The sequence below is a fragment of the Zootoca vivipara genome, chromosome 4 (genome assembly GCF_965207765.1).
Source record: "Zootoca vivipara chromosome 4, rZooViv2.hap1.1, whole genome shotgun sequence".
In the NCBI taxonomy this organism is placed as follows: Eukaryota; Metazoa; Chordata; class Lepidosauria; order Squamata; family Lacertidae; genus Zootoca; species Zootoca vivipara.
Window position 1 is genome coordinate 51,896,221 of NC_142587.1, and position 18,062 is coordinate 51,914,282.

Here is an 18,062-nt window from a genome sequence, read left to right on the forward strand (position 1 = left end):
TACTTCCTGTGTAGCTTCTATTGCCATTTCTTAAGGGTTTTGACTTTTTGTTTGTTTGTTTTTGTTTTTCAAAAAGAGTGAGGCCTCTCCAACCTGTTACCAAAACAAAATAAATTGTGTAGCAGGGATCCCTTTTCCCGCTTATAGTGACTGGGAGACAGTGCCTTCTGGCCAGTTGAAGACAGGCACAGCAATGGCAGAGCTGGTAAAACACAGATTTTTCCCTATCAGTTGCTCACACTTCTCACAGTTTTTACATCTGTCCTGCAGTTTACTAAGCAGAATTATAAATAGGCTCATCAAAGTTTTCCCATTTTCATGAAAGTAACTTTTTGCTACAGCATGGAACTTTCTCTAGACTTTGACACTGGGTTTGACTTTGACAAACCTGGCTCTGAACAGTGATGATAATAATAATAATAAACCAGTGGGTTTCTTACTAAAAAAAAATGGAATAAAACCCATTCCTAATACATCCAGGTTAAATCCACTATCTAGTACAGACATCCATTTAATTGTAATTACTCAAGCAACCTAATTTTTTTTTACTCTTTTAGCAAACCTTACAATTTATAAAGAAAACCTTAAGAACAGCTTCAGTTAAACACTTTAAAGTCCCACAGATGGCAACAGCAGTTCCACAAATGCTCAACTCTCCTGCAGAAATCAGGCATACAAACACACGCCTGTGCAAGTTTGTTCAGAAGTAAGTTTCACTGTGTCCAATGGGGCTTATTCCAAGCATGAGTGCACAGGACTGCAGCCTTACAGACCTACTCAGAAACCCAATAATTTAAATGGACTTTAGTCTCAGGTAAGGTATATGGGATTGCAGCCATAGCAAAAATCCAAGTAGCGCAGTGCAAAAGAAAGTTGTGAAAAGCAGATAGGTGGCAGCTGGATTTTCATACTTGAGTTTTCCAACCTGAGTTTGAAACACAATGTTGTGGGGGAGGGAAGTGATGCCTTTTAAACCAAATGTAAAATTCTAGTTTCCTGATTATTCTACTCCAAACAAAATTCCTTTTAGAACCAGTGCATCAGACATTCCTGATTGTTCTCAATGGGTTTCATACCCAAATTTAGCTAGAGCAGAACCTGTGGGAGGAAAATGCGGAAGGTTAGCAATTTAACTCATAAGTAAGTCTTGCTTTCAGGGAAAAGATTTCATTAGATAATCCCTTCTATCATAGCAACCGTACATGTTTCCTATGCACAACACTAAATCAGTTTTACAAACAGAGCTTTTATTATATAAATAGCTGACAGGATATTCTTCTTACTTATACCAGAAAAATAATAATATAAAAATCCAACACACTTGTTGTATGTTGCTCTTGGGGAATTAAGTTTCTCTGGCACAGAGCATTCGGTTTCAGTGAAGTCTTCAACTCTCCTAGGAAAGGAATCCAAGCAAGCTGCCAAACAGCTACAGATCTGCACAAACAAAACGGAGAGTTATATTTGCAGTAGTTGATTTTTTTAAAACAGCAGCAGTCTTCCCATGTGGATGCCTCGGGACATCTGTGGGAAGGGCCACAGCTCAGGGGCAGATCATCTGATTAGCACTCGGGTCACTCCAGGAAATTCTGGGAACACCTGGAGAGTCACTGTCAGCCAATGTAGACAATACAGAGACAGGTGTACTAATGGTCTGGCTCAATGCAAAGCAGCTTCCTATATTCCTGTTAGGACTGTGTGATTCACCAGGTCATAACACACCTTAGGATGGAACTCCATGTTCCACTGCCACTTCATATATTGGGATCCGCAAAGTGGTGCCAAGAGGATATGATCTGCAGATGAGAATCAGCCGGGGGAGGGAGGGGAGATGTTTGGGTCATACTTTAATTGGTATTCCCACCGGTACAGCTGCTTCTCAGCCAACTTGTCCCCTGCTAGGATTAATGATCCATTTTTTGAGATGGGCAGCCACAAAACGGAACTGCATATACCATGCACCGCTCTATCTTAGAATTGGTGGGTGGCCCCTAAGCTACAATCTTGCGCAAAAGAGTTTGTGAGAGGGCAGGCAAAAGGTGTATGCCCTTGAAAAAACTTTACATTTTAAGGAAAGCCTTATTCCCTTTTCACTGTAATTTTGCAAAGTTTTATATTTATTACATTTTTATTCCACCCTTCACCCGAGGATCACAGGGCAGTTCACAACATAAAAATACAAAATGAGTACACAAAATACATAATAAAACTAAAACAAACCAGTAACCCCCCTACAAACACATTTAAAAGGCCATAGAACAGGGTCCCCAGACTACGGCCCGCGGGCCGGATGCGGCCCAATTGGCCTCCCAATCCGGCCCGCGGCGCCCCCCGCCGCCTGCTGCCGCCGCCCGCTCTTGCGGCACGCTGCGTGGCGGCGCACTTCCAGATCTGAAAAAAAATCGCCGAAAATCGTTTCTGCGCATGTGTATGGGCCTCTCCCGACCCAGAAGAGGTCATTTCCGGTGCACTTCCGGGTCGGGGGAGGCCCATACGCATGCGCACAAACAATTTTCGGCGATTTTTCCGGCCTGGAAGCGCGCCACCGCGCCAGTAAATGGGTTTGCGCATGCGCACTGGCACGCACTCCCCCACCCTCCGGCCCACTGCGCGCGCACTCCCCCGCCCTCCGGCACCGGCCCGAAGGCGGGTAAGTCTGGGGACCCCTGCCATAGAATGTTCAATCAGCGAAAGGCCTGGTTATAGAGAAATGTTTTGCCTGGCATGTAATGAGCCTCCTTAGAGGAGCATTCCACAAATGGAGATGCAGCACAGAAAAAGCCCATTCTCTGCCCTCGGGGCCTCATGGAGGGACCACCTGAGGAAGGGCCTCAGATTATTACTGTATGTTCCAGGTTGGTTCAGAGTGTATGGCTCTCATAGTACTTCTTTGTTTTGTAGATGTACAGTTCCCAATTCTTACAACGCCATCAGTCCCAGCCAGCATTGGCTAGAGCTGATGGGAGTTGCAGTCTGAAATTTCTGGAGGGCACCAGGTTGGTGAAGGCTGCTTTACGCACATAGTGGTGGATGGAGTCAGACAAGAAATGACTTCAAGCATTCTTTCCAGTCAGACCATACCTCTTAAGACTTTTCAGTTTTCTTTTTTCTCTCCCCTTTTCAGCTTCTCCTCCTCTTCTTTTTTCATTTTTTCCTCAAGCCTTTTCCTCTGGTATATTTTTGCCCCAGCAAATGCTAAGCAAAGGATTAATGTTTTAGCTGCTAAAATGTACATTAGCAGCGGGAAATTTTCCAGTGCCTAAAATGGAAACAACAACAATAACACATACACACATTTTTTTAACTGTCATCTGCTATAGTTCAAGACATGTGAAATTCTTTTCTGGTAAGTGGCAAGGAGAGGCTCGCGTGCATCAAGCCCACAGGCATGCAGATATTATCTGTCTAATGGCAGGACTAGGAAAGGGCACAGACATAGAGCATAAGACCAGAGAGCCTAAAGCATCCATTCATCCGCTGAGACAAATTGTAGTCTATCAGCAGTTGAAAAAACAACATCAGTATCAAAACCTTTATTGGCATCAATAACAAAGCAAATAGGCCAGTACGATCTCATCACCATAGAAAGAACAAGATAATAGTAAGGGAACTTGGGTGCAAAACAAAAACAAAAAACCCAACAACATTGCATGCAGCAAATAATTGTATTTTTATTTTTACTGTTGATGAAAATAGTAAATTATAAGACTGTTAACTTGTTTCTCAACTGCTGACTGACTACACTTGCACAGCAATGAATTCACATAATAGAAAAATGCAGGTCTTTGTAAGTATATGTTCCTGTTAAACAGAGGATTTTTCTTTGACAGAGTCATCCATCCACACAAAACATACAGAACTATTTCTTCCTTAGCTCTTTGGTTTAGAAAGTAGCATGCAAGGTTTTACAAATTAAGGGTCCTCACCTTCCAGTTCATTAGCCACATTTTGATTCAGCAACAATGTCAAGGCTTGCAGAAGCGAACGGTGCTGGTCAGATTTATGAGAAACGAGTGGAGTTTTAAAAAGCCACCTGAAAAATAAGATATTCAGATAGTTTATTTGCGCCTCTGATATATATGAGAAACTACTGGAGGAAGGATCACTTGACAAAAATATCCAGCCAATCTGTCCTAAGATATAATAAAAAGTGTTGACCATATACAGTAAGTTGTGTAAGAAGTTCACGGCTCCTGCTTCTTAGACAGATACAGAACTTTCAAGAAAGCTCTCACAGTGTCTGAATGGGAGGTGTTTATCTGCTGAGTGACAGGAACAGCAACCAGTTGGAGTGTAATGAAAGCAGAGAATTGACTGGTTGGAGACAGGTGCCATAGCTGTACAGGGCAATCCCTTTCCACCTGTTGAAAATTCCAGAAACTATTCAGCTAAAAAAGCCACACTGGCTGCATTGTGAGCTTGTTAATTGTGACAAAGTCCTAATAAAAGCAATGGGAGTTAATAACAGCACAATCCTATACAAGTCTACTTAGAAGTAAATCCCACGATGTTTAACGGAGCTTTCTCCCAGGTAAGTGGGTCTATGAACGAACTTCAGGGGAAGGGCAACTGGTACCAACAGGAGGAAGTCATGACTAACTTTCGGGATCCAGGTCATGGTTTGGTAGTTTTCTGCGGAATGAATACATTAAAGTTCTAACAGTAGAAATTCAAGGTCTAAGAGTCAGCAAGGGGAAAACAACAAGTGTGGGTGATTGTGTGGTGGTGTATCTCATTCCCCTAGTGCAACAAACAGGAGAAAATGGACTGTCTATTGTTGGCATCTGTCTGAGAGGCAATTACGAGTGTGGAGAATTAGGTGTGGGAATGTTGTTGTTGTTGTTGTTGTTGTTGTTGTTGTTTAGTCGTTTAGTCATGTCCGACTCTTCATGACCCCATGGACCATAGCGCGCCAGGCACTACTGTCTTCCACTGCCTCCCGCAGTTTGGTCAAACTCATGTTCGTAGCTTCGAGAACACTGTCCAACCATCTCGTCCTCTGTTGTCCCCTTCTCCTTGTGCCCTCCATCTTTCCCAACACCAGGATCTTTTCCAGGGAGTCTTCTCTTCTCATGAGGTGGCCAAAGTACTGGAGCCTCAGCTTCACGATCTGTCCTTCCAGTGAGCACTCAGGGCTGATTTCCTTCAGAATGGAGAGGTTTGATCTTCTTGTGGGAATGAGGAACCCCTAAAAACCCAGCGCAAGGCTCTCAGAACTTGAACATTCATTACCAGAATTGATCCCTTTTTAATACTAAATGAATGAAAGTATTCCTTCCACATGAAACTATAACCCCAGATAAAACATAAGGAAACCAAGCCAGTTAAGATTCCACGGAAAGTTGACTGTATTTTATTTATTGCTACTGAAGGCAGAGTCAGTCTATACCGTATATTCAGCGTAAAGTATTCCAGTCAGCCTAGGAGTGTATTCATTCATTCAGATTGCAGCCAGGGTATTGTATATTTGAATGTCCTTCCTCTATGTATGAAGTGGGCATATTAAGAAAATCCTTGTGCAACCTTTGGGAGGTACAGTTCCCATGTATAGGAGGTATCTAATGTGGGGAAACATTCAAACATGTGGGTGCCCATATGTGCCCACTCAACTGCATAGATCCACAGAACTGGCACTTCTACAAGTGCTGCATAATGTTAGCTTTGCACTTGCAATAAATTGATCTTTTAGTGTGGAAGCATATACTATTTGGAACTCCCTGGCCTGGCCATTGATAAATAGGCAGACACCTTCACTGTGTTGTTTTTGGCACCTGCCAAAAACCTTTCTGTTCCAGCAAGTCTACCCAGGCATATGATTTAAGTGGGTATAATTTAAAATGACTGATTTGGCCCCAGTCCACTAGCTTGGCTAGATGGTGTACTAGAGGGTCTCCAGATTTGGCATATTAACCACCAAGATGCCCACAAGATGCCTGGGGGGCCAAAAACTGGGCTTCCCCATCGGTTTTAGTGGCTTGGCTGAATTTGTTTGGCTCCAACAGTGGAGGAGAGAAATGAAAGAGCAGCAGAAGAAGAAGTTAAAGGCTAGGGAATCCAAAACCACTCTGTGTGTATGGAACAAAATAGGAAAAATAAATAATGGAAGTTCGGGGAAAACAGAAAATAAGGCCCCAGAAGCAACATCCAGGCTATTAAACTTGAAAAGTGTTTCTGTCAGTGTTCCAGAGTCTTCATTTTTTAATGAGACCAGAAACACTTTCCTCTCATTGTTTACTTTTGTTTTGTTTTGTTCTGTTGTACAATGTACATTGTTTTGTGTTGATATCTTGATATGGGCCTATGGCCGTAATAAAGTACTGATTACTTTCCTCTCACACTTCCCCCAGCATGCATGATTTTTTCAAACCAGAGCAAAAAAATCAGCAGTGCTTTTATTAAAATAAAATGCCAGTAACAGGAGGGAAAAAATAATTTTCTCTTGACTTTTCTGATTTTTTTCAACAGTGAAGTCTTTTTATTTGACTCAGAACCTTTTCATGGACCTTACTCCCCCAAATTTCTATCCAATTTACAATTTGATGCTTACCACCTATTTGGAAGTACGTAACTCCTAGATTTCAATGGAATCTACTTCCAAGTTGTGTGCTTAGGACTACAGTTGCAGTATGAACATTTATTCTGAAATCACTTGTCTTGTATGTCTGTTTCAAGTACCCACTATGCAAGATGACTTTCAGTTTCCAGTACCTTCTCTCCCCAGCTTACACTGCTTCTTATACTGTTTTCACCATTGTTTGTATGTGTCAGCAAAAGCCCTAGGCAGAAAACAGAGGTGAAAAAATTGTATGTCCGATAAGCAAGATCCTCCACTTGATACGTTAACAGAAGTATGAATTCTTTACACTGATATCAGCAGCTTAAAGAGAAACCTTACATGTTCTGTGTTCAAGGTTAAGTACTATCTTGAAAGCCCTGGTATCGTGTTTGTTTCCCCACTAAAAAGTCAGATAAAGTGTAGACACAAGTAATCTGTACCCCATTATGGTTCATCGTTCCCAAGCTATACATACAGTCTCTCTCAGCAAAAGGAGACCAGGCTTAGTGTCTGGGCTTACTATAAAATCTGAGATTAAAATGCTGAATAATATAATAAATTATAACACTGCTGCTATATGTCTGCTTATCTGAAGCATATTGCAAGTGTTCTCTTCACATTGCATGCAGATGCATGTAGTTAACTTGAAATAAATAAAGGTGGGGAGGGGAGAGAGAACAGTTTTGGGAATAACAATTTAGGGTGTGTTCATATTATCACCTTGGGGAACAATGAAGTTGTTAGTTGTTTCTCCCAGTGCCATCTCAGAGCTCTTTCTCTCCTAGCTGTTCACATCAGCACAGCTTCATTAGTGTCAAATTTATTTGTTTGTGCACACACCAGCGATTGTCGACAGGGCAGGCCAAATCCTTATTTCCACAAGTCTACCTGTCAATCGCCTGGTGTCATTATGAGTTGACACACTTCAAAAAGAAGGCCATGACTTTAACTGCCTCCCACCTGATGTCAGGAGTGGGGTAGATCAGTGCGGTTTGGGGGGAAATAGCCTCACGGACCAAAGGTTCTCCACTGCTGCTATATGTCTGCTTATCTGAAGCATATTGCAAGTGTTCTCTTCACATTGACACCAACGCTAAAGTTGCAAATTGCTAACGTGGCACTGGGATGTGCCAGTGAGGTCCTCATGTCTGCTCAAGTATACCTTTACAATAACCAGTGGCAGAGTCTTCTTGGTTGTGGCATTGCATCTGTGGAATCACTTTCCCTCTGCTAGAAGATAGGCACTAACAGTGATATTACTGTAATTTTAATGAAATGTATTACGATGAAATACTATTATTGTTATGTATTACTATAAAATTACAGGGGACGACATAGGACGAGATGGTTGGACAGTGTTCTCGAAGCTACGAACATGAGTTTGACCAAACTGCGGGAGGCAGTGGAAGCATAGCTGCCAAGTTTTCCCTTTTCTTGCGAGGAAGCCTATTCAGCATAAGGGAATTTCCCTTAAAAAAAGGGAGAACTTGGCAACTATGAGTGGAAGACAGGAGTGCCTGGCGTGCTCTGGTCCATGGGGTCACGAAGAGTCGGACACGACTAAACGACTAAACAACAACAACAACAACAACAACTATAAAATTGCCTTCTGGTTTTTTTTAACGAGAGGCAGTATGAAAATATTTTAAATAAATAAAATACATAAGCATACAATACTTAAATAGATTGGGAAACCAATCAATTAACTGGTCATGTTCACAACTAGCCAACTAAATGCCCTTATGCAGATAGAAACTTTTTCAATAGCATCAGAGCACCATAGGATACCAAAGGCAGGAGTGAAGGTTTCTTCTCCCTAGCTCTGTAAATTCTGAGTGCAAAAAGATGCACTTCCTCGCCTGCATTATAGATAAGCATAGCTACATTTTAAAATGGGCCTTTGCATCTAATACAGAGCTAGTCTGCAGACCAAACCATGGCTTAGCATGAACACATGGACTCCCATAGAAGAGATTGTGGGTGCTTTGCTCTACTTAGACAAACCTCAAGCTGTAACTAAGGTTATGGCTTATCTGGAGGAGATAAACCTTAAATCTGAGTTAGGATGACACACTAGCAGCAGACCAACCGAGAAGCAAGGAAGCTGCAGTGTCCTGTCCCGGAACTCTCACGCTTGTGCAAATTATGCAACCAGAAAAAAGAGAATTTCAGTCACCTCGCTTTTAATGTGCGTTGTGCAATCTGACCCTATGCATGCTCGCCGAAGTAACGTGTCTCAGATTTCACCGGAGCTTACTTGCAAGTACCGTAAAAGTTCCGAGAATTAAAGGCTTCGCTGCTCAAAGGTGCAGAACGACTGTAAGCGTAATAGCCATCTGACGATCATGATTCTTTTAAGGTCAAAATATTGAAAGCAAGGCCCACAACGCCATCAACTTCCATGAGTTATTAAAGTTAACATTTAAAAGAAAATTATTACAAACAATCCTAGCAACGCCACGCATTTTGTGATTTAAAAGTCACACTACTGTACTGTACCTTACAATCAGCCATTTAAAACAGGAAAAGGCTACAAACTACAAGTCCCAGAAGCCTTTGCTGTCTGTAAATACGTCATACAGTGCGTCAATAATTTAAAACGAAATGTTAACCCTTTCATCCCTAGTCCTGCGGGGAGAAAGCAAGAAGTGCTCACAAGCGATGTAACTAGGAAAATTTCTCGCTATGAGAGGGAAGTATGTTAATGAATAAGTAATATATGAAAATACCCGTTTTACTGTTTTATTGGGAGTGACTATACAACTGTTAGATATGCAAGACAGCTTATTCGGAATCGGAGAGGAATTAGTACAATACTACCCTACATTACCCCCCCCCCGGTCCTTTTATATTATCTTAATTTATACATGTCTATAATTTCCTGGGGGACCCAGGTGGCGCTGTGGGTTAAACTACTGAGCCTAGGACTTGCTGATCAGCTGCTCGGTCCCAGCTCCTGCCAACCTAGCAGTTCAAAAGCACGTCAAAGTGCAAGTAGATAAATAGGTACCGCTCCGGCGGGAAGGTAAATGACGTTTCCGTGTGCTACTCTGGTTCACCAGAGTGGGTCACGACTGGACCTAATGGTCAGGGTCCCTTTACCTTTACCTTTAATTTCCTTATCTTTGATTATCTCCAAATTTAAAGGGAAGTCAAGGGATCTGAGTAATCCCAAAATGTGGATTTAATATTGCAGGAAAATGCTTTTTTCTTTCTTTCTTTTCTTTCTCTCTCTCTCTCTCTCTGTGTGTGTGTGGTTTATTCTTTTATAGGGTACTTATGTGATGATAATGCTTAATTGTGAAAATTAATTTTAAAAATATTTTTAAAACAGGAATTAGTACTTTCATTAATTCAAAATGTTGGGATACGCATTCTGATATAATAAAGCCAGTTCAAATATAAAATGAAAATGCTAAATGGCAAAGACCCTAGCAGGAGTAGGGCTGAAATCCAATTTACAGCATTTTGAACAAAGCTTAAGGGTAGCATGCAGAAAAGTGCATTTGTGCATTTTGCAGTTGGCCTAAGGCATCTATGGTCACCAGGAAAGTGACTGCAGCTAATTAGAATTTTTGGGATACTACAATCTTCAACATGAGTCTGACCAAACTGCGGGAGGCAGTGGAAGACAGGAGTGTCTGGCGTGCTCTGGTCCGTGGGGTCACGAAGAGTTGGGGTCACGACTAAACAACAACAATCTTCAGAATTATCCATGACAAATAGATGAGTCCACTGACCTGGACGTATGGGACAGAATCAGCATTGGTCACCCTAAAGGTTTAGAAATGCTAATAATAATGTTCATAATAATTGTTAGGAAAAGTAGGGAGCCCAAAACACTACTAAGAGGCAAGAATGAATAAATATCATTTGTTTATTTATGCAATTATTTCTGCCCTGCCTTTTGGCTTCTTAGCAGCTGACATAATCAATTTAAAACATAACATATAAACAAAACAATCAAATATGCAGAGTGCTGAAATAAACATGCACAGATTCATTAAAGAAGGCTAATATTGAGACAGAATCTTGCAGGTTTTGCTTCTGATGTTCATGATATAATGATGAGTGAAAGCGGCTACAATTCGTTTGCAAGCAAGTTTGTAGGATATCCTGGTCTTGTTATTATGATTGGGAAATACCAGACTCTGAATATGAAATACACAGTTCCATTTACAGTCCATTGTGCTAAGGTTGATGAGGGCTGTGCCACTTGGTTCAGCTTTTTATAAAAGTTGGGTAGGTGGTTGAAATAGATGAAAACGGGGAAGCTGGCTGAAAATATTATTGTACTGGTTGGATGTGCTCTCCCATCTTGTTTAGTAAAGCAGCAGCAACATTTTTGTAGTTTTTACTGAGTCATTCGGTCACTTAAAGAGTCTCAAATTTGCTGCTGCCTGCAACCTTAAAAACAAACAAGGTTCTTCCTCCATTAGTCATATAGACTTCAAAATACATAACACATTTGCCTGGAAGTATTTGCTGATGATGGAATTGCACTCTGCAATATCTAGAGAGCACCCTGTTTGGGAAGACTGGTTTCTGTACAATATGATATTGTTTAGCATTTATATTTTTTTAAAGGTAAAATGACTTAAGATAACAGAGAGAGAGAGAATTCTCCAGTACTACTTCATTCAGGTAGTGGCCATTTCTCCCGCAGATCAAGCAGTCTGGGTGCTTGCTTGAGCCTTTGCACCAGTATTTTCATGGATGGTGCATTTAAGGTCATGGTGGAGCAGCGTCTGATTTTTGAACTTGTTGCCCCAGTCATCCACAATGTATTGATGATAAGGGTCATCAGAATGCTCTCGTCTCTTTGATTTGACGGTGCTCACTAAGATCGTCACAACAATGAAGGAGAAAATCCCAATCATCACCATGAGATACATAATGACATAATTTAAGTTTTCATCATCAAGTTTTGCTTGCAACGCATTTTCTTCAACTGTGGTGTTTCTTCGCCAATTATTCATGTAATCAACGAATGTCTTCCTGAAAGTATCTTCCAGAGCCTTTGTGAAGTTCTGTAAAGTGGCCATATTTTCAGTGAACTGTCATTAAACACAAAAGCATGCATCAGTCATCTTCCTACAGGAGAATCATACATTTGCTACTCTCTTGGGAGAAGGGCACATGGGCGTACCCAGTGAGGGGCAGGGGGCAGCTGCCCCCCCAGAAGCAAAAAAAAATTACCGTATTTTACGGACCATAACCCGCACTTTTTCCCTCCGAAAACTGAAGGGGAAAAGTCACTGCGGGTTATGGAAATCAGACTGTTTTCGCCCCCTCCGCGGCTGCAGCCAGCGACAGGAATGTGGGAGGGGGGAGGAGCAGCCTGAGCTGGGGTAAGGGGCGGACGGGAGCTCCATCCTTCCTTCCTCCCATCCTTCCGTCCCCCCTCTTTCTTCCTTTTTTTTCTCTCTCTCCCTCCCTCCCTTCTCTCTCTCACCTCTTCCTTCCTTCCTTCCTTCCTTCCTTCCTTCCTTCTCTCTCTCTCTCTCTCTCTCTCTCTCTCATCCACCCCTTCCTTCCTTCTCTCTCTTCCCTCCCTCCCTCCCTCCCTCTTCCCCTCTCTTGCCCCCCCATAGTTTTGATCCTGGGTACGTCCCTGAGGGCATACTGGGGCATTGTTAAGGGGTGCCCCAAGTCCCTGGTCTTTTGTGGTGCAGCTCGTTGCTCTTGTCGCTTTCCCTTTCTTACACTTATTTTTTTTAATAAAAAAAACCTTTGCTGATAAGGTGGCTGCTGGGTATAGTGCTGCTGAAATGCCAGCTATACACCATCTTAATCTTCCAGAGGCATCTATATATAAAAATTAACATACGCAATTGTGTGTCATGGGTGTGTGGCCCAAGTCCTTTAAGCATCTAGCAACACCCCAGGGGCATATGAAATTCTCTTCAGCAGGCATAGGCAAACTCCGGCCCTCCAGATGTTTGGGACTACAATTCCCATCATCCCTAGCTAACAGAACCAGTGGTCAGGGATGATGGGAGTTGTAGTCCCAAACTTCTGGAGGGGCAGAGTTTGCCTATGCCTGCTCTTCAGTATGAGGAATCACAAAAGTGAAAATCTGTGTAGCTATGCTGATACTACGTATGGAACAGAAATTATGTAGTGAGGGGCAGACTAGAATCACTGGGATTCTGCTTTGTAAACTCAAACGCATTGGGCCACAGAATTAACAAGTTATGTTACATTAGGCATAAAGAGGCAGTTGTCTTTTAAAACTTTTAAAACTAATTAATTAGTTCCTTTTCATTCTTCTTGTACTTTGAACTTGAAATGCGCTTGTGATTTTAAAAAGTAAGAGTTAAAAAATTGTTGAATGCATAGGAAGAAAGACTTAGATAATCTTATTGCAAGCATTAGAGAGGATCAGTATTAAGTAGGAAGTTGGGGATTTGATTCATGCTGGGTTTGGTTATCAGTACATCAAATGTCTCAATACAAATATAGAAGATCAATTTACATAATAAAGTATATAATTATAGGGACAAAATAGGATTGATAAGATAGGCATGTATTAATGAATGATCCTGATGAACAAGACTCTGCTGAAATATTATGATTAAAAGATGACACAACTTTAGTTACGGGGATTTAGTTACAGGCTACATACACACTATGTATACCTTTAAAGCACATTTGAAGCGCTTTCTTTCCCACAAAGAATTCTGAGCACTGAAGTTTACCCCTCACAGATGGAACATTTCCCTGCAACCCTTAAGAAACTACAGTGCCCAGAATTCTTTGAGGGAATGTGGGGAATGTGCTTTTAAGGTATAGTGTGCCTGCTACCCTAGGCTATAAGGTAGCATCTCTGCTTCAAATTTCAACTCAGCCACTGGGTGGCCTTAAGCAACACGCTGCTGACAGATGTGCCAGTTTTTAAGGAGGCGGCCAAGTATCATTACTGCCATAATATACCGTAGACTTGGCTTCATTCTATCTTATGACCTTGTGTATATTAATCAGATTATATATGCATTTTAAGCTCTTGAAGAAAGTGTTTGATCCCAACACAAATCCCTTCCAGGCTTCTCAATCACCCCACATGACAAGAGATCTGCATGCCCCACTGGCACAGAGGGCCTGATGACCTGCATGCTTAGAAGTAACTCAACCTGTCCATTGAACAGTGGCACAGGGATGCCTTCTGGTGCCTGAACTACTTTATGCACACCCTATATCAGCACTGGGCATAGTGTCGGAATGTGGTGTTAATCATTGCCACCTATAGAAAATTGGCTTTAAAAATAGGTGTAAGCCAGGCAGATGGATTTTAAACTATAACATGTGTGAGTAGGGTGCTGCAATTTGTTCTGCCTGTCTTAACATGCAGAAGTTGTAGAATGTCAATCTTTCTTGCAGTAAAAGGGTTCTGCTATCTAGGAGGCTTTTTTTATAAAAAAAAAAAAGCCGTAAGCAACATAACATTGCATATTGCATTTTTCAAAATGTCCTTTGATCTAATTGTAGCTTAAAGATTTCTAGCGATTGTTGGTCAGAATTAGGGTACTGTTTCTGATTTAATCATTCTGTCCCCAGCCTATAACAATTTACTTTCCAGATATTTGATCTTATTATGCCTTCATTGGTACATATACTTTGCCTACATATACCAAAGTACTTCTACGTTTATTTTTAAGTTCTGTGCTTTTTCATCTTATGTATTCTGGCTTCACATCTCAAATCCATCAATTCCTTTCTATCTACTATTATTCCTGTTTAATTTTAAATCAAAGCTTTAAAGGAAATCGGTCATTGTTACCAGAAACTTACCTCCTCTGTGCTTCTGTATAAAGAAATTCACAGCAACAAAGATTATACGTGAATTGAATAGAACAGAGAAACCATCAGCTAGAAGAAAATGCCATCTTGTGCTGCTGAATAATTGCCTGGTACTGATCTAACTTTAAAGTAAATGTATTCTTACACCTAATCTCACTGGGAAGTTAAATATTGGCTGACACCCAACAGGTAACCTTCATGCTTGGTAGGGTACATAACAACCTTTTTCAACCTGTAAATCATTGTAATATAAAACTTTAAAGGAACAGTCATGGGTTTTGTGGGGGGGGGGTTTACAGGGGAGTTATTTTGTACTGAACATTATTCTCAGTAAAGGCTATAATGATGGTATGGTTTAAAAATTAATTTGTTGCTTCGTATAGCTTTAGTGGGAGTGAAGTAAAACTAGAAGTACTGTATCAAAAATAAAAATGGGAGGAATTGGAAATCACCACACAATTTCCTCCAAAATGCCCAAAGTCATGTCGTAAGGGGGGGGGCTTTATTTTCCCTTCCTAAATTCAATTATTTCTCATCAGAGTTTCCCCCCACTGGCATCTCCTGAACTTCACAAACCATGGTCATTTTGTCTCACATTACACAGAACAGCCACATCTCCTTTTGCGCAAACAAAGTACAGAATAGTTCCTGTCTGCTAAAAAGATTGAGAAATGAAATATACTCGGAGTTTAGTGTTGATTTCATTCTCTTTATTTCAGCTAATGGTAAACAGTGAGTGAATGCTTCCCCCCCCCCCCAAAAAAACCTCTGGCTATATATACATTATTTACACAATGGGTCCCATATGATTGGCTGGTTCAACTCCCCTCCTGGAGCCTGATTGCACTGTTCTTGCAGGCTAATCAGGTTGCTGATTCACTTCCTCCTGGGCGGCTCCTGAAGACCAATCAGGTTGCTGCCTTCTAGGATCCTACCTGCCTATTGCTCTAGGATCCAAGCTCAGTACATAACAAGAAATCTGTCTGTTGTTAACACCATGGCAGCCAAACTTCCCAAAGGTGTTAAACTGTCCCCTGGATGAACATGACTGACTTGTGACTGGCTTTCAGTCAGGACCCACAAGGCTTTCTCAGACATACACCCCACTGTGTTTAATTGTATCCCTGGTCGATCCTGTCTCCCTAAAAAAAAGCTCAACAACTTTGGTCAATCCAATTGGTAGATCACTGCCAGATTTTTTTTTAATAGTGGGAGTAGATCGCAGTCTCTTGGGAGCTGGACATACCTGCTGTAGACAATTGAAGCATGAGCAATGGCTGCTGAAATCTCAGAAGAGTAAACCTCTCACACCCTGTGGCTCAGATTCAGATTCAGGACCTCTACACTTGGGTTTTACTTTTTGAAAACCTTGATGTCAGTTCAAGTGATACATTAGTAGTTTAGATTTCTGTTACAGTAAATGAAGAAATAGTCTGAAACCATGAATACATTGTGAAAAACCCTCAAGTGGTTTGAAGGTGGAGCTTATAACCTGGCTATATATATAAGACCTTGGCAACAGGAAGTCCAGGGTCACATGTGTCTCTCTGAAGAGTAATGACTTGTCACCAGTTGCCAACCCCAAAACAAGAGACTATTGTAGCAAGAGGATTACGGTAACTAGCAGGCCTCTCTGGGATCATGGAGGGAAGCTTCATCCCCTCTCCAAAGTGGCCCTTCCATAAAACCAACTGTTGAACAGGCCTCTATTTCTGTTCACCCCATAGCTTCCAGTCACTTTCACCTAACAATACATGTCTATTTCTCACCATTTTTCTGTACCCTGTTACTCTTCCGGTGTATGACTTTTTGCAGGAAAAAGGGATTGTCCACAGAAGTTGAAATTCCAGACAGTTCAATGACAACAAGATTTTCACTCCCCGTGGTTTTTATTTATTCTTGGGACACATGAATTTGGAGTTAAGAAACAAGGAAGAGGTTTGTGATACGGCTTCTCTAGTAAAATTTATGTTGTATGTGATCTTCATTTTAATAGCCTTCTTGCCTTAGTACAATATTACAAAACCCATTGTTTGCATTTCCTTTTAACTTTGACTCATTTTAGGTGACTACATCATATAGTGAACATCAATTTTAGATATTTACTTTAGGTACAATATTTTTGTACATAACTGTGGGTTTAGAGGTGTAAAAAGTCTGGAACCCAATTTGTGGGTGAGATGGGAACACTGGCAAAATAATACTTTGCCAAGCTCTGGTTTTGGTTTTTGAAAGTCAGTTTCATTAAAAATCATTTGAATGTTTCAAATCAATTTGTTCAGTTTAGGAAATAAGGTACTTAATAATAATAATAATAATAATAATAATAATAATAATAATAATTTATTATTTATACCCCGCCCAGCTGGCTGGGTTTCCCCAGCCACTCTGGGTGGCTTCCAAAAGAAAAATAAAATAATAATCTATTAAACATTAAAAGCCTCCCTAAACAGGGCTGCCTACAGTTCCTATGGGCTCCTTCACTTTATTCTATTACAGTTTTATTTTTCCCACCTGCAAAGTGAAGAGCACTTACCTTCACATTTTCTTCCTCTTTTACTTTCCCTTAGATAAGCCCACCAAGAGACTACAGTTTTCAAGCCACTTCTGCTGCAGTTTATTCATTGGGACAATTCCAAAATAAATGCTGTGAGACTCTCAGGCCCTCTACATCCAGTAAACACTTCATCTGCATGTATTTATCACTACCTTCAACATCATTCTGTACATACCAGGATTTTCCCTGACTTGAATAGCTTATTAAATAAACTATTAATACATTTGGAACATTAAGTTCTCTTTATCCACAGTACAGATGATATAGGGTTCACAAGTAGGACCTAGTCTAGAAAACCATAGTGGGTTCTTCCACTTTAGACCTTCAGGTACAGAATGAAATTGGGGTGTAGGAACCTTTGTCAAACGGAAATATCTTCTACACCACGGGTGTCAAACACAAGGCCCGGGGGCCTAATCCGGCCCGCCAGACCTTGTCATGTGGCCCGCGTAGCCGCCGCCGACATTAGCCACTGACAGTAGTTCTGGAGCCTGCGATTGGCCAAGGGTCAAAACCGGGGGCGGGGCTGCAGGCAGAGGCCGGGGCTCTGGAGCCGCGCTGACGGCCTTGGCCAGGGAATTTCAATTTTGAATGAGGCTGAGGGAGGCGGTGGCACAGCGGCCAGACGGGGAAGTGAGATGCAGGAGGAGGAGGAGGAAGCCCGCCGAGGAGGTAGGAAAGCCCTACAGGCGCCGCCGGCAAAGTTGGTGCCGGGACGGAGCAGCGCTGGATTTTTTTTTTTTGGCGGGCTTTGCTGTTGTCTCCGAGAGCGAGTGAGGCGACACTGGGGAGCCGCCGCCCGCCGCTTCCCTTCCTCTCCTCGGCTGCATCCGGGAGGTGGGCGAGCGAGCGGGCGAAAGGGACGCGGAGTGAGCCTGAGGGGGAAGTAGGCGAAGCGCAACAGCCGCTCTCTTGATGGAGCCGGGTTTCTCTTCCCTCTTCCCCCGTTTTCTCCTCATAGACACTCGGGAGGGTGCCTGGCTTTTGCTCTGCCCCCCTACCCCGAGCCGCCCTTTGGCTTCTCAGTTCCGGCAGAGCTGCTCCCCGGGGGGCGGCCGGGAGGGAGGCGGTGGCGACGGCACGGGTTCCTGCTCTTCCCGCTCTGCCGCTGCCTCCTCTCAGCCCCTCGTGATGTAGGGCTCCAGATGG

The 18,062-nt window shown here is 42.1% G+C and overlaps 2 protein-coding genes and 1 long non-coding RNA gene across 10 annotated transcripts; 1 reads left to right on the plus strand and 2 right to left on the minus strand.

Annotated features, from left to right (window-relative positions):
* Window positions 1–1,226: 1,226 nt before the first annotated feature.
* SMIM11 (small integral membrane protein 11) lies at window positions 1,227–9,082 on the minus strand. Of its 8 annotated transcripts, none has more exons than XM_035115811.3 (5): window positions 9,056–9,082; window positions 6,709–6,776; window positions 3,927–4,033; window positions 3,082–3,259; window positions 1,227–1,437 (listed from the first exon to the last, which is right to left on the minus strand). In XM_035115811.3, the coding sequence occupies exons 3-4, from the start codon at window positions 3,945–3,947 to the stop codon at window positions 3,095–3,097; spliced, it is 186 nt and encodes a 61-aa protein (XP_034971702.1). In that variant the 5' UTR covers window positions 3,948–4,033; window positions 6,709–6,776; window positions 9,056–9,082; the 3' UTR covers window positions 1,227–1,437; window positions 3,082–3,094. The 8 variants fall into 8 exon arrangements, with proteins under 8 accessions (XP_034971702.1, XP_060129572.1, XP_088524893.1 ...); XM_060273589.2 differs by having other exon boundaries at window positions 6,680–6,776; XM_088668767.1 differs by having other exon boundaries at window positions 6,548–6,776.
* Window positions 4,355–17,235, plus strand: LOC148685949 (uncharacterized). Its single transcript, XR_015949784.1, has 3 exons — window positions 4,355–4,531; window positions 16,172–16,294; window positions 16,927–17,235. It is a non-coding gene; the product is annotated as an uncharacterized LOC148685949 (long non-coding RNA).
* KCNE2 (potassium voltage-gated channel subfamily E regulatory subunit 2) lies at window positions 10,416–14,506 on the minus strand. Its single transcript, XM_035115740.3, has 2 exons — window positions 14,348–14,506; window positions 10,416–11,613 (listed from the first exon to the last, which is right to left on the minus strand). The coding sequence occupies exon 2, from the start codon at window positions 11,599–11,601 to the stop codon at window positions 11,224–11,226; it is 378 nt and encodes a 125-aa protein (XP_034971631.3). The 5' UTR covers window positions 11,602–11,613; window positions 14,348–14,506; the 3' UTR covers window positions 10,416–11,223.
* Window positions 17,236–18,062: the final 827 nt, after the last annotated feature.